At 43.3% G+C, this 16,430-nt stretch overlaps 1 protein-coding gene across 18 annotated transcripts in view; it reads right to left on the reverse strand.

The window, feature by feature from the left end:
• Window positions 1–16,430, reverse strand: part of MICAL2 (microtubule associated monooxygenase, calponin and LIM domain containing 2) — a 193,326-nt gene that overhangs the window by 40,055 nt on the left and 136,841 nt on the right. For all 18 annotated transcript variants that reach the window (XR_005597517.1, XM_039534214.1, XM_039534216.1 and 15 more), the window contains 3 exons: window positions 11,759–11,951; window positions 7,765–7,937; window positions 3,221–3,295 (listed from right to left, as the gene is read on the reverse strand). Coding sequence is in view for 17 of the 18 variants with exons in the window: in XM_039534214.1 (XP_039390148.1) it covers window positions 3,221–3,295; window positions 7,765–7,937; window positions 11,759–11,951 (441 nt within the window). In the remaining variant the exon portion in view is untranslated. The remainder of the gene's footprint in view (window positions 1–3,220; window positions 3,296–7,764; window positions 7,938–11,758; window positions 11,952–16,430) is intronic.

Consider the following 16,430-nt stretch of genomic DNA (forward strand, 5'->3'; position numbering starts at 1 on the left):
GGGGACAGGGAGAAGGGGTGGTTGGCTGGGGCAGGGGTTCCGGGGGGGCAGTCAGGAATGAGAGGAGGGGTTGGATGGGGTGGCGGGGGGTCAGTCAGGGGACAGGGAGGGTTGGATGGGGCAGGAGTTCTGGGGGGGCTGTCAGAAGGTGAGGAGCAGGAGGGGTCGGATAGGTGGCGGGGTTGGGGCCGGGCCACGCCTGGCTGTTTAGGGAGACACAGCCTCCGCTAACCGGTCCTCCATACAATTTTGGAAACCCAATGTGGCCTTCAGGCCTAAAAGTTTGCCCACCCCTGGGATAGATCCATCCTTCAGTCTGGCTGGTAGACATGTGATGTAAGAATCACAAGAATATTTCTAGGAAAGCTTCTTACTAATTTTCAAAAGCATGTTTCTGATCCCAAGCCAAAGATTCTGGTTTGCCAGTGGGGCACAAGCGTGCCCGGATACTGACTTCTAAGGGGAAACAGGGATTGTACTTGGTTTATAACTTGTTTTTATTAATTCTCTGAAGGCAACAGGCATTTGAGTACTAATGGGAGGGGTAGCACTAACCTCCACGTTTAGGAAGGGGGTCAGCTAAAAGCAGAAAGTGCTACCATCATCACACACTGAAGCCAGGCCCTTTCCCATGGCTGGATAAGGCTTTGATGCTTAAGCAGAAGTTGGTCTCACTAACAGAAGTCGGTCCAGTAAAACATATTACCTCACCTACCTTGTCTCACTAAAATCCAGGTCTAACTGATTTCCTGCCTGTGGCATGAATGTCTCCTTCAGTAGTTTGGGAAAGTAGGTGGACTCAAGCTGATTTACAATTATTGCTAAAGCTCGGTCATGATGCCTCTCATAAAACAGACCAAAACTCCAGTGCCAATATTATTGATCTAGGCAGGTAACGGAAGATGCCTCACACACTGCAGACTAGTTGCAGAAAAGGGGAAGCTCACTAACTGATAGGAGAAGATGAATCATTTGATTCAGAACTGGATCCTAGAAGAATTACAATATTATTAATCCTCTTGCCACTAGTGCTGCTTGGGATTTAATCCAGGCCTGATTCAACCTCCATTAAAGTCAGTGGATCAGACTCCCTTAAATGAAATTATTTTGGGGGCAGACAAGGTAGTACCCTTCTCCCTTGCTCCTCTGCTGGTGCACTATTCCTTCCTTTGGTTACATTAACTAGCTATCAAAAGGATATGCTGTAAAATATGCAATGCTTCCCATCTAACTGGGAATGCTACACCTGTGTGCCTGGGGATAATTTCACCAGGTGGTGCTCAAAAGTATAGAACCCACTGGGAGCCTAAACAAGAGCACAGAAATAATTAGGTAGCCGTGGAGCCGCTGCCATCTAGTTGAGTGCACCAGTGTATTTGCACCCGTAAGTGTAGGGGGAGGGAATCTTCTTGTTTGGAGAATTACAAGTTATTGCAAGTACTTTTTGCTGGAAAGCATTACAACGTGTCCTTTTACTCAGTGATATAACTGAGATCATATCTGTGACGTGTTTGTGCTAATACTTTTTTTTAAATATCATTTCTTTTGTATTACAGACAGTTAATAAGTCAAACCACAAAAACCCACAACTAAGTTCCATAAAATACTTATAACAAAGAAACAAAAACAAGAGATAAAATGATCTGAATGATGGAGCATACAATAATACAGAACAATGTAAACCATCACTGGATGATTACCTGTTCTGTTCATTTCCTCTGAAGCCAGGGCCGCCCAGAGGATTCAGGGGGCCTGGGGCAAAGCAATTTCAGGGGCCCCTTCTATAAGAAAAGTTGCAATATTATAGAATACTATATTCTCGTGGGGGCCCTTGTGGGGCCCAGGGCCTGGGGCAAATTGCCCAACTTGTCCTCCCCCCCACCTGGGCGGACCTGTCTGAAGCACCTGGCACTGGCCACTGTCAGAAGACACAATACTGGGCTAGATGGACCTTTGGTGTGACCTAGTATGACTGTTCTTATCTTATCCCTTAAAATCAGTTATAACAGAACACCTTATCCCTGTTTCACTCACTAAATATCTTCCAGTTTGAGTGAAATTCTCTCCTGTGCGAAGGGTTAGCACAATGGACATATGTGCCACTTACGCTCTCAAAATAGTGCTCATGTGAGTCTTGAGTATTGCACAGACCTTGTGCTGGAACTCTGCCCAGTGAATTTAATTGGGAGCTGAAGGCTCTCAGCTCTTCCAGGAGATGCTCAGCTCCTGGCAGGATTGAGCTCTAACATTTGTTTCATTTCATTCAATTTGTTACTGATTCACTTGCCATAAAACAACGTGACAAGAGCATTACACTTGTGCATATTCCTGATCCCAAACACAATCATCCAGCCTCATCATTTCTTTCCTCCGTATGTCTGCCTTATGGCTACCTTTGGGTTATAGCTAGAACTTACTCTTACCTACCTTCACCCTGTCTATGCTGAAATACTTCTTCGAACCCCTCTTCCATGGTTTTCCTAATCCTCTGATCAAGTGCTGCAGCCACACCATAGGAACATATCACCACCACCAACCACCTCCAGTGGTTTCCTATCCATTTCCTAATGCTCTGCTCACGCCACACTTCCAAATCCCAACTGTATCTATGTCGATTCATCATGGCCTTCCCTAGTCTGAGGTGATGCTGTGCAGCCTTGTCTCACCAAACTGCTTCTGAGCCAGAAGCCTTAAAACCTCTTACATCTTAAAACCTTCTTTTTCTACTTCATCTGTGTAAATCATGAGAGGCTGTGGACTAAGGAGACCAACTCATACAAAACACAGCCTTAAATCGTAATTATGTAACTTCAAAGAGGATTGTACAATGATCACTGAGCTTCCCTCATACAAGCATTTAGACTATACATACAGCTAAGTCCAGAGTCCAGACTATATAAATTTAAATGACTGATCCTTTGAGTACTGGAATTGTAAAAGAATGAGTCATAATACATACTGTACAGCATGACAAAGTACGTTGTTCAGTAGAATAATCCACTATCTAGGAAACAATCACCCAAGATGGGAGTCTGTTTAAAACCCCAGAAAATATAAAAATCTCCATTTCCTCCTTTATTACTAGGAAAGGCTCAAATACATACAACTTTAACCCAGTTCCTACCATAAAAGGTAACTAAACAGGCCTTTGAGTAAGAGGAATACAACCAAAGGCTACTGAACAAATAGAAAATTCAATTGATTCTAAGGCTTTACTTACTAGATTGAATTTTTCTTCTCCAATTCTGGTATTTATTCAGTGTAGAGGAGTGGAAACTATTGGCTCTTTGTAGTGCTTCAGAGAAATAGAAAAGAGACATTGTTAAGAAGCTAAGCAAATAGAGTTATTACAAAACTAGACCTTGTATAAAACTAGTTGAAACATGGTAAGAGAGTCATAATGCCAGTACAGAACGTTGTAATTGTTTTATTCTGAAAGAAGCAGACAGAGTACATAGTGCATATTCCCCCTCTTCTCTGGAGCCCTGCTGCTTCTGCCCTCCAAATCACCTCCACCCTGCACCTGCCTCCTGCTGTTGTTTTGGTGAGTAAAATCCTACCCCAGGCAGAGACCTCGGTGAAAAGTAAACTGAGGGGTAGTTACTGTCTCAGCCCTTCCTCCTTCCCTCCCATGAGTACTGATTTATTCCTACTGGCTCATGTACTGTGTCAGATGTGCATCCATCAGTGTGTCCTAATGCTGAACCACTGAGAAAATAATTCTCACTATTGTAAGGTAATGGGACTTGTTACATGACATTTTTTGCTCTGTAAAATCATTAGGCCTGATTTTTAACCAGTTGCTCTGAGTAGCTGGTGTGCAAGCAGCTGCGTTTAAAAAAAATGCAGACTTTTGCCAATAGAGGGCAACACTCACCAACAAGTGCTAGCCACAAAGCCGATCCTTAAAGCTATTTTATTTGCATTCTCCTTCACATGTTACAGTTAATTTTTACCAAATTGTTTACATCACAGAAGCCCATTTGTATTGCATAGTTCATGGTCACTGTTTCTCTTACTCATGTGCTGGTATATTAACCAACAAAGAAAAAAGCCCAGTGTCCAAACAGTGGCTTATTTTTAAAAAAGTATTTAACCTTTGCATAGGGATACACAAAATGCAGTAAACTTAATTTCGGACAGCTTATCCCAGAAGGAATGTTGGCTTCACCTTGTAGCTACACAGAGAACGAGAGAGCAGGAACGGAACCTCAAGCATACTGGGGAAGGCGGCAACAAAGGGAAAGAGAAAATTGGGGTGACAGAGGGCAAAAATGCAGGTGGGGGATGACAGTATGTAGTACCTTGTATGTGAGGACCATTCATGGTAGAGTGGCCTGTTGACCCCTCTGCAGTCGTAGGACAAAAAGAGGGGGTTTGTGGGGTACAGGTTGTTCTAATAAGTCATAAAACCAGTGTCTCTATTCAGTCCCTGATTTTTAGTGTCAAGCAAAGTTATGAGTTTTAGCTCCCAGGCTCGTCTTTTAAAAGTGTTGTTTCCACTGAACATGAAGACTGATGGGTCAGATATAGACTAGAGAGGGACTAGAGAGGAAGATGACTTTAGAAGCAGTAGTTTGGATAGAATGGAGTGGGAGAGAGGACTGCCCTCATTATATTACATGTGGACATGTTCTGGTGGGCATGTGTTGTGATTCATTGTTGCACTAAACAAGGAACTCTTTATTAAAAGAGCTAATTAACAAGATATGCAAGATTCTTTGCCTTTTGTATTAAGCATGCCTTTTTTTTTTTAAACCAAATTACTTCCCTGAGAGTTCACTGCCACTATGTCACGTGCTGGCACTGTCCCCTCACACGAAGGAATAGTGAGAGGAGTTAATGCTACATGGTATTCCTCTCTGCAACCTCCCATTAAAGGCAGCAGAAGCTTGGAACACAGTGAAGCAGGGGTGGGGAGTGGGGGTGGACAGAGGGGGGAATTAAAGAACCCAGCCAATTACAAACTATAAAGTGCTCCTATTTAAAAGTAAAAGCTGTTAAGAATTCCAGGAATACTATTGTGTTTAACGTATCCACATATTTTAAATTGAAGTTGAAACAACATTATGACATCCAGGAGCGTTGGCAGATTTTATCCTCTTCTAACAACCTTTAGAAACTGAACACACCAAGTACAGACTAGGCCTAAAGTAAAAGCAGCTTCATAAATCTGGTTACAATACAGTCTGCACAGAGGCCAGACCGTGTTAAATCCAGGTAAAAATAGCAAAACCAGGCCTTTGCAATGGTAAATATCTGGTCCACACAGTAATGGGGCTAGTTCAGTAGTGTCTGGTGGTTATGCCTGGGACCTTTGGTAGAAAGGTGTTCTTGGGGGAGAGACAGGATAGGAGGTTAGAAACAGCAAAAGCTTCCTGACATTTTGGCACTCTCTCTCTTTCATTCCTGTTTTGTGCTCTGGTTTGTTTACTCTAATACCATCATTCTTTCCTACCTTCTTTAATCTTAAACGATGGGTTTCTTTTATTTTTCCCTCTAACAATTTATCTACCTATTCAACATTATCTCTGTCTGTTTTTTTTCCCTAGCCCAGCAGAAAAGTTTCACTCATCCCAAATCCATCCTGATTACTATGCAGCCACTGCAGCTAAACAAGTTATTGGTTCCCGCCTGCAACATCTAATCTCCAAATGAAAAAACACCTGCTGAATCATTTTCTTGCTCCATCTCCTCCACATCCCATATTTATGCTGCAGCCAAGGGTTCTATGTCATTAATTGCAGATATTTCAAGCTGAGACAAGGTGGGTGAGAGAGAGAGACAAGCTTTCAAGCTACACAGAGCTTGTTCTTGAGGTCTGACAAAGATACTCCAAGCATCACAGCAAAATGCAAGGTGGAACAGGTTGTTTAGCATAAATAGTTTAGCACATATTGTAAGGGATCATTCAGGGTGGGGTGACCCGTTAACCTCTCTGAAGTCATAGAACAAAAAGAGGGGGTTAGTGGGTTACCGATTGTAATAAGCCATAAATCCAGTGTCTGTTTCAGTCCATGATTTTAGTGTCTAGCAGAGTAATGAATTTAAGCTCCCAAGCTCATCTTTTGGAAGTTTGTGCAGGTTTCCTTGGAGGATGAGGCCTGCTAGGTCAGATATAGAGCAATCACTCTATGAAAAGTGTTCACCCACAGGTGTTTTTGTCTTTTATCATTTTCCTATGAGAGTTCATTCGACAGTGTAGTGATTCTCTGATTTCACCTGTTATTGTGGCATTTAGTACACTGGAGGAAGTACACCACACATTGTAATAGGCATGTGTAGGATTCATAGATCTTGAAAGATGTGTTGTGGGGGGTGTTGATCATCGTAACGGTGGAGATATATAAGTAGGTTTTGCATCTGTTGTTCTGGCAGGGCCTGGTGCAGTTTTGAGTTGGTGGGTCCTGGTCTGTGAGGAGCTTGCTTCTGATAATGAGCTTGGAGAAGTTGGGGGGTTACACATATTTCAGACTGGCTGCATTTGGCTTCTTTGTGTTAAGAGTAGGGGGATAGGGTTTGAACTTCCCTTTAAAAGCAGGACAGTATTCCTCTTCCAAGCCTTGCTGGAGGCTGCTCCAGTTCTTTTCCTATTGCTGGTAGGTGGAAATGGTGCAGCAATGGAGATTTATCTACCTATGTTCTTGTTCTGCCACAAGTCCTTGAAAAGTGCCCTCCAGATTCTAGTGTTACCCCTTCCAGGTTGCAAACACAGAACAAAACCCTGGCCAAGCCTCTTTCTTCTGCCATGACCCACAAAGGATTTTTCAAGGCCTCAGATTGTTATGACTGAACCACACAACATGATATAGCCTCTACTAGTTGGCAACAGCTCTTCATAGACAGTTGAGTTTTTTAAATTATTAAACCAGTTCCAGTTCTGAATTTCTCCTTTAACTCTGGCTCCAGATAGAACTGCCTATGTATACAGCTCCTGAGTGTCTAATCACCTTTGCTCTGGTTACAACTTTTCCCCCATTATATTTTCAATGGAGAAAAACTCCTAATCAGTCACAGATCTAGAAATAAATTAAACTGAGCACCCTCAGTGCTTCCCGTAAGGACTCTGACTCAGCCCTGCTATGCCTAGGCTACACCGCATGTATTGTATGGGCCTCTATCGACATTATGTCACAAGTAAAGGATTCATCTCATGAGTTAAGCATGTGGACAGAACTGCTTTAGGTACCCTGATACCAAGGCATTGTTGTCTGTTTCTGTAGAGCCCTCTAGGGTAGATAAGATCACTCCTATTGTTGTTAATGTTGCAACAGTCTAGGATTGTCCTGGAGTTTCCAGGTATTAAAGATAAATCTCTAATTAAAGATGTCACTTGATGAAACCTCCAGGAATACGTCCAACCAAAACTGGCAACCCTAATTGTTGTGCAAACTCTCACAACACTATTTAGAATCAAGATCAGAATTAAGAATTCTGCAGTGTCCTGGACTGAACAGTTCCTTCATTATGTGAGCCTACGTTCACACTGCTGGTTCATAGGGGTTTAGTTATTTGATTGAAACAATATGTAAAGAGGGAAAAGAGGATTTTGCTGGATCCTGTTACAGTATCTAGAGGCAGTGAACCGTCACAAGAAGTCTTCCAAAGAATTAAGATAGTTTATAACCTATAAATACTTACTGCATCACTGATAATACCAATAAGATCCTATCTGCTTTGACAACACCCTCAGAAACAGCAAACAGGCTAAGTAGCTGGAGCATGACTGGTTTGGGTTAGTTTATTTACAGTGGATTCACTTACCATCGGCAGCTTTGGACTTTTCACGGCACTCCTCTTCCTTCACAGAAGTGGTGGTCAGCAATGCACGCTCTCTTATGGGGTTTGTATAGGACACAGGCTCAGGCAATGAGATCTGTCCTTCACTAATTTCAGAGTTCGATGAGTCACCATAAAAATCAGATTCCAGCTCTGAACTAAAAATATAAAATAAAGTAAGTCAAACATTTTAGAAAACACATGCTATGGATTTAATTACAAGTATCACCTTTAATGCAATAAATCCTGACAGCAAAGTGTGTGATATAATGTGACTTTTTACAGCTGGCCTCCATCCCCACATTGATTTTTTGCTCCGGGAATGTAATTTGCTGACAATACAACGTGCTGAAAACTGCAATAGTCCCAATAGTTTTATAACTCTGATTAAGACCATGATAGTCATGGACAATTATATTCAAAGCCTGAAATCATGCTGCTGAGAGTCAGAATCCCCTTCTGAATTATAGTGGGTCTTCTTTGTCCTGAACAAGTTAAGTGTGTCTTCCTACAAGTCTGCTGTTAAACGAAGAGAGGGAAATACCTGAATGTCTAATGCCCATCATGCTAGCAACAAGATATAATGGTAACATGAATATAATTTCTGGCTTTTTTCCTTAATAATAATAATAGTTTATTATTATTTTTATTTTGTGATTTTAATGGTACATGCTAAATACAGCACAATGATAAACACAATTAGACATTAGGCCAGTGTTTCACATTTGGGTCGAGCATGAATACACCCAGAATTGGGGTTTTAACCTGACCTTTTCAAGATACTAATAGTTGGTTCAATTTGGAGTTGGTTCAGAAAATGGTTTAGCATAAACAAAGCTGAAGTTGAGTAGAAAGGCAGGTTTTCACCATGTCTGCCTGTCCAAACAGATGAATGAAGGCAGAGTAATGTCACTAAAAAGCTTTCCCAAGTGGGGCTAACCCAGGGGCCACCACCACCCAAACTCCTCCTTAGAGTTCCCTGAGGCTGTGCCAGGGAACCCCACCCCTCCCCCTTTCATGACAAGAACTACTGTTGCACAAACCCTGGCAAATCCAGCCAGAGTCAGGCCCACCCAGGAAGTATATTCCAATTCCCCAGGCAGCCACAGAGCAGGCTTTAGATATGAATGAAGTTGGTGGTTGTTGAAGTCTGTCTCATGACCACCTGGGAACTGGCATTAACACCCTATTCGTGCAGCTAACAGCCCTGGGCTGACATGAGCTTGGTGCATTGCTATTTGTTAGGAGTAGACAGGGGGCTCAGTGAGTCCTTGTCCTGAGGAGTGGATGGTTCATGATTGTAGCACAGATAGTGTGGGAAGAAGATGAGAAGGGGAAGGTGAGGTAGAAGAAATTTCGGAGGAGCAGAAGGCTACAACCCCACCTCACTACTCTTAAAGCAGAGGTGGGCAAACTACGGCCCCCGGGGGCCACATCCGGCCTGCAGGACCCTCCTGCCCGGTCCCTGAGCTCCTGGCCGAGGAGGCTAGCCCCCAGCCCCTCCCCCACTGTTCTCCCTCCCCCACAGCCTCAGCTCACCCCGCCACTGGCGCAATGCTCTGGGCAGCGGGGCTGTGAGCTCCTGGGGCAGTGCCGCTGCAGAGCCCGGCCTGACCTGGTGCTCTGTGCTGCATGGTGTGTGGCTGTAGTGCCGCCAGCCACTGGTGCTCCAGGCAGCATGGTAAGGGGGCAGGGGAGGCTGGAGAGGGCTGGGGAGATTGGGGTGGTGGTCAGGGGGCAGGGGTGTGGATGGGGTCGGGGCAGTCAGAGAGTGGGGAGCAGGGGGGTTGAATGGGGGCGGGGCTCCAGGGGGGCAGTCAGGAAGGGTGGTTAGATGGGGCAGCGGCAGTCAGGGGCAGGGGTGGTCAGGTGACAGGGAGCAGGGGGCATGGATGGGGCAGGAGTCCCGGGGGGCCATCAGGGAACAGCGGGGGTTGGATGGGACAGGAGTCCTGGGGATGGGCTGTCAGGGGGGGGAGAAGCAAGCGGGGAGCAGATGGCTGGGCCATGCTCCCCTCCCCTAACTGGCCCTCCATACAATTTCCAAAACCCGATGCGGCCCTCAGGCCAAAAAGTTTGCCCGCCCCTGCAATAGCTGATGGATTCCTCTTAGAGCATCAGATTTGATTTCTAGTAAATGAACAAAGCCTGAAAACTATTTTTATTTAAACCCTGTTTAAGTCTTTGATAGTCAAGATAATTAACGGAGATTGATAGACCACTGTGATTGGGCACTGTGCCATAAGAAAAGAAAATGGACATGCCACTAGTTTTGATATATATATATTTTTTTTTTGTTTAAAAAGGACAATCTCCCCCACTGAAATAGTTATTTTTCTTGGCTGGCAAAAGTATAAATACCACAGTATGAGGTTTGTCCTCTGATCTTCACTCATTAGGTGGTCATTATTCATAAGTATCTCAAGCTAGTACTAAGAAGCAATGGCCTTTGTGACGCAAGTAATATTTTACCTAGCTTTTCATTTGCACCTTCCCACTGAGAATCCCATGGGCAGAATGCACCGTTAAATCATGGAATGTCATTTGTCACTTGCTATTTCATTTTGCCTCCCTTTTTAGGCAAGTGAAGTACTTACTGACTGAAGTACCCTCTCTAGTATGTCAGGCAAATGATTACAGCTTTAGTCTAATACCAGGAAAGCGATATCAGCAGAGTTGGCGCAAGCCATTCTGATGACAGATGCAACACCATCCTAGGCTGGGTTTCCTGCTGGGACTAAATCAAAGACCTTTGGATCTGAAAATATAAGTCTCTATTGCCTGAGCAAAAGGACCGGATACATCAGGTCAGAGTCAAACATCTGTATGTGGCCCAGCCACCGGAGAGGACAAACAGCCACACTGTATTATTGTATGCAGTGTTGTTGTAGCCATGTCCATCCTAGAAGATTAGAGAGCTTACACAGCTGTAGAAAACCTTGTTTCTCTCACCAACAGAAGTTAGTCCGATACAAAAATATTACCTCACCCACCTTGTCCCTCACACTGTATTATTGTCAGTTCCAAACATATAATGCACGGTAAGCCTCCATACTACAAAATGTTTTATCAAACAGGTAGGAAACTCTGAATTTCTTCCTCCCCTGAGTTATGTTTACCCTTGTGGCAGTAACAGATGAATCCTGGAATGGATTTTTTCCCCCTCTGTCTGAAATGCACATTAAATGATATAGCCAGACATGTGACACAGTGCAGACTTATGCAAGACATTTGTAGGAGATAAGTTATTTTCTAAGACCACATTATCCAGTTTTAGCAAACGCTAAAAGAATGTTAATGGATATTTTAAAGGATTTCTATAATTTTAATAATGCTCCTTATTAACCAAAGGTTTTTGCATTTGTAACAGATTTTTTATTTTAAGTCGGCAGAATTGCTCTCACTGAAAAATGCAGATCTAGCCTTTATTGTAGAGGTGCAAGTTGACTTCTACAGGATTCTGTCAAGAGTTGAGCACAGAAGTCTAAGATGTTCTCTCCATTTTTATATAAGACTTGGGCTTCCTTATAAAAGTCTCAAAGGATGATGAGATTTCTAATTCCACAAGGATGGAAAGGCCCATCATATGACCAGAAGAACTGAGGCAGGGAAGCCTCTCTCTGAGAGGTAGGAGGCATGTCATGTGACTCACTTTTGCCATGAATGTACTCCCACTGTTCTAATCGATATACTGTCACTTCTGGAAAATGAATAGCTGAACTTGGTTAGATCAGGGATCATGTGACTCAGGCCCTTGGGTGGGATGTGAAATTCCCTGCTAAGTGGGTCATATGTCTAGGGGAGGTCAACAGCTGCAGGAAGGACTACATTGATTTCTCTGTTGGGGTTTTTTTTGTGCTGTATTCAGTTGTTTTATGAGCACAGTCTGAAGACACCCAGGCACTGCATTTTGTGGTTAACTTGTTCCTGGAAGAAACAGACCCAGCTTTGTGGTGGTTTTTTTTGTTATAGGTTATACCTGCTCCCATCACTGGTTACCATGACTCGAATGGCCAGAAGGTTGTGCTCTGTCATTTCTTCCTCTGGGATGATTCTCACAGAAGTCCAATCAGAGGAAAGGGCCGAACACCTGCTCTCAAAGTCATAGTGCTCAGGGGCATTCTTAGGCTTCTTAGGAGAGGTAGGTTCATCTGCTATATTGAGGTAGTAGTCTAAAAAAAGCAAAGGACATGAAAACATACTTCATGATATCATAGGCAATGAAAAGCGACGGATTCAGTGGAGGAGATTCAGATCCAAAATACTTGTGATCATTTATTCATTGGCTTCTAAAAATAATTAACATTACATTGCTTAAAATATGGTAACACTCTATTCAGGTACCAGATTGACACTGCCATAGAATGATGTTCTGTATTTAACCGCACAGCACATACATAACAGCATGAGCAGCAGCAGTACAAGCTTTCCCATAGAGTCTCACCAGTCTGCACCAACCCAGACCTGAGGGGAGCAAGTCTAAAGATGAGGGGTAGTTCAAGTCTTCATGACTGCTTGGATCTTTGCCAACAAGTTGGCTGGTTAATGCCAATTGCCACTCCAAACTCAGTTCACATAGGCTGCCACGCAGTCATTTTCACTCCATCTTATCAGTCCCCTGGGCCATCCAATGGCTCATAAATCACTCCCCAAACCAGGAGTTGGGTTGGGAGGGGACAGACAAGTGAGCATGAGTAGCGTTTGGTCATGGGCTAGGGAATCAGGGGTGCCAGAGCTGGAGTGTGGAAGTGTGGAGGAGCATAAAAGATGGCTGCCGCTGATGGTTGGAGAGGTATGTATGAAAAAGGCAGTAAGAGGGTCAAACATTGGGAAGGGAGCCAGGTGGCGGGGAGAAGCAGCACTACACTCCCTTTGCCTGTAGCCTGAAAGAATTTGTGTTCTCTCTTCCCACAGCTTGTGTGGTCTCTTTAAAGTAGCTTGAAGAAAAAGGATGGATCAGGCCAAGACTTCCTTTTTGTCTGCTAGATGCATTCCCTTCAGCTGACGAGCAGCAGGTAGGTAATGTGGTTTGAAGGCCCCGCATACACACAAACTATGCATCTGAGTAATTAAATGTGAAGAAGTATCTAGGGGAACCCAAGCCCTTTATTGGCAAGTATTTTGCATAGTTTTTGGTGAACCAGGACTGCTGGGCAGAGGAAAATGGGTCCGGTCTTTTTAGAACATGATTTTTTCTTGTAGAGCTAAGTATGAATACTGAGTCTGGGTAAGAGAAACCTCTATTGGCAATCAACTGACATGATCCATAGATTTCCAATGCACGCAGAATAAATGAAGACTCAAAATTAGTGCTCTTTCCTTTACAGAAGAGATTTTTCAGAAGTGCCTAAAGGAGATAGGTGCTGGTCACCCTCTGAAATGCCCAACTCCCTTAGGAGATGCATCATACAGCTATAACACCTTGCAAAAGTACAATGAAAATTTACTAGCAACCTCTAGTTACCCACCTATTACCACGAGGACTAGAGATAATGAACAAACACACACACACAAAACAATTTTTTGTTTACCTGCTAAAAACCCCAGGGCTCTCCCTTGCAGCATTCTACAAGCCCACTTTGCGAGAGACTGACCCATACACTAGTCTGACTCTCCTCTCACTTATACCAGCTTTACTCCATTTATCTTAAACTTGCCCTGGTTTACTCCAGTTTCAATGAAATGAGAATCAGACCAAATGTCTAGATCAAGGACTGTTCTCTCATGTATGAAATAAATCCATCTTAAGTTGTATCAGCACAGGTTTTCTATACATGACACGAGTTAATTCATCACTCCTGCATATTATAACTAATAGTTATAACTCAAACACTAAGTACTTGTCCAGTTTAAACATGGAAAACAACCAGCTGAGGGCCTAAGTGTTATAACCAAAAGGCTGCCTCAGAAATATTATAATACAGCTCAAGTGTTTGCCTGTAGGACAGTTTTGAGCAGCTGTTCCTTGCCTATAATTATCATAGTTTTCCCTTTGCATTCTCAATCTGCAATCTTACATATCTTCTAGACTGTACACAAAAGGCACGCTCAGAAAAGCTCTCCAACTGTGGCTGGGAATGTATACTGCAGTATCATATATGCATATTCTTACCAGTATCGAGGTCTAGCCTGGAAACCTGAATATTGTTTTTCCTTCCATCCTTCTTCCCTCCCCCATCCATTATACTGAACCACAGAGTACAATCACAAACAGGCTGTGGTACAACTTCCATGTCCTTATTTTCCGTGACCTCAAGCAGCTTCCTTGTTACAGTACAGAACCTTTCAGAAGCTCACTGAAAATGAAAACCAATTCTTTTGGCTTAAGCATTTGTATTTTGCCCCTTTAGCTAAATCCAGCTGAACTCTGAAAGAAATAATAATAAAACCCAGTCCCCAATGGCAGGAGTGATTGCGGTACCCTTTTGTTCCAATCTGATTAAGTGTCATTACTCAGTCTATTGCAGACTCTGAGCAATAGGATATGTGATTTTGTAGTCATTTTATGGACTACCTGGGCTCCAAAGAATCTAGGAGCACAGCATCTAACACTTCTTAAACGGACATAGTCAAGCTCTTTAAATCTAATTTTGCACATACCTTAAAATCAATACACTTTCACAGACAGAGGGCTCTGCAGCTTTCATTATTATAGTCCTATTGCTCCCATTCTTTACAACAGATGAAAGAAAAAAATATCACTAAATACAGCTTCTGTTCATAGAATAAGATCTTCTCTTTGACTCTTCCAATGAAGATGGAAGTGGCCGTCTTCAGAGTCCTTCGATATATCAGCCTCCATCACAGCCAGAGCGGATCATTTCAGACTAATCCAAGGTATGTGGTCCAGGGCTGGAGCACACAGAACAATGAGAGCTCTGTACAACTTAATAGCACCAAGAGCTAAATTTAGACCTCCATTGCCTCCAACGTATAAAATCATGGTAAACAAACAAAATCGAAGACAGCATCTATCTTCAGATAGTGAGTACTGACAGACATCTGGCACACCCCAGCAACAGAAGCTACAGCTCATCTAAAAAAATCTGAAGTGTGATGTGATCACCAATAACTGATCACATGACCTGCTCCTGGGAAGGGTATTATCTCTGTAGGGTCCTTCTTTGGACTATACTATAGTCACAGTGAGAAACACCCACATGCTTAAGACAATGGAAGGGGTAGAGATAGGAAAGGACAATGAGTGTGTGGCAGGAGGTGTGGGGGTGAAGAGAACATATTTTGGTTACTTCTGTCATATCGGCCCACTGTGGACTTCCCAACAGGATCTATTGTGCTTAGCTAAGAAAATAAAAGAGTGACCCCAAGTACCTGAGAGGCAAAGAACTCAAACTAAGGACTTAATGGCTGTGCATCTTGGGTCCAGAGCTCCGACCTCAGCCTGGTTGCAGCCCACAAGCCTCACCCTGGCTTTGCCCAACCTTGTTACTCCTCCCAAGCTGACGTTAGTACCCTACCAGCTCTGAATTCACCCCTAAATCGTTCTTCTTCAGAGACCAGTCTCTCTGTGAGGGTGCAATGAGAGGAAGTGTTTGGTTCACGGCCTTTGCAAAGTACAAGACTCCAACCTGTCGGCTTTCTAGAAGCACACAGTTTACTTAACTTACACAGCACTGAAGATTTATTATGAAAGTAAAACAAGTTCATTAACAACAGAGCAGGTATCACTCAATCCCAAGTAAAAGAGCTAAAGGTAGAGATGGTTACAAGTACATAGAAGTGAAAGCTTGCATCTAAAAGTCTAAAACTTAATATAGAAATACAGTCTTTGTTCTCTCACTCACAGTCTCCTTTCCAGCCTTTTACTGCCCAGGATGCATCACAGGGATCAAATCACTTGATTTCTTTGTCCCCTAAGGTGAAGAATGAAGATGGAGCTGCGCTCTGTTCTTTATATCCCTAAGGCATGTCAAAAGAAGGCTGCTTTGGGGATTCAATATCCCGTGTCTCCCTGGGATGCAGAAGCCATGTTAATTCTTTCTCTCTCAAGTTCAGGATAACCCATGCTGGGTTAGCTTGATGGCTTTGTTTATTGCTAATATGTAAATTGAGGTAAACCCACATTTCTCTGTCTAGGACAGACCTGTTTATCACATGTACCTAGGCTAGACTGTCTTGTCTTCAACGTGTTCTAGTAACATCATACACAGGGAATCCATAACATCCCATATAAGATTAACACATGCATTTTACAATTATATTAATAACCAGCATGTGTTAGATTTCATATGGAACCTCACAAGACATGTTTTGTACAAATATTATTGCAGTAGTGTGTAGGTTGTGAATACAGGGGTGCCTAGGGCCACACTAACTCAGCTGTGCTTCGCACAGGGCCCAGGGGCTTTCAAAGGAGGCTACGTATGCACCTTACCAATCTTGGGGCCAGCTAGAGGAACTAGTTTGGCCCCCAGTGGAAATGAGAGCAGCCACTAGTCTGCTCCAACTTATTCCTGGCTTTAACGGCCCCAGGAGGCTGTCCTAAGAGCTGGGGATCCCTAGAGGACAGAGCTGCTACAATTCTCCCAAACACCCCCTTTTCCTAGCCAAAAGTTCAACACTATGCTGACTCTACACCATCTGTGGTTCTCATATTCCAGAGGAATAACATTTAAGCTGGCTTTCTGCCT

This window comes from Mauremys reevesii, linkage group 4 (assembly GCF_016161935.1).
Source record: "Mauremys reevesii isolate NIE-2019 linkage group 4, ASM1616193v1, whole genome shotgun sequence".
Classification (NCBI taxonomy): domain Eukaryota; kingdom Metazoa; phylum Chordata; order Testudines; family Geoemydidae; genus Mauremys; species Mauremys reevesii.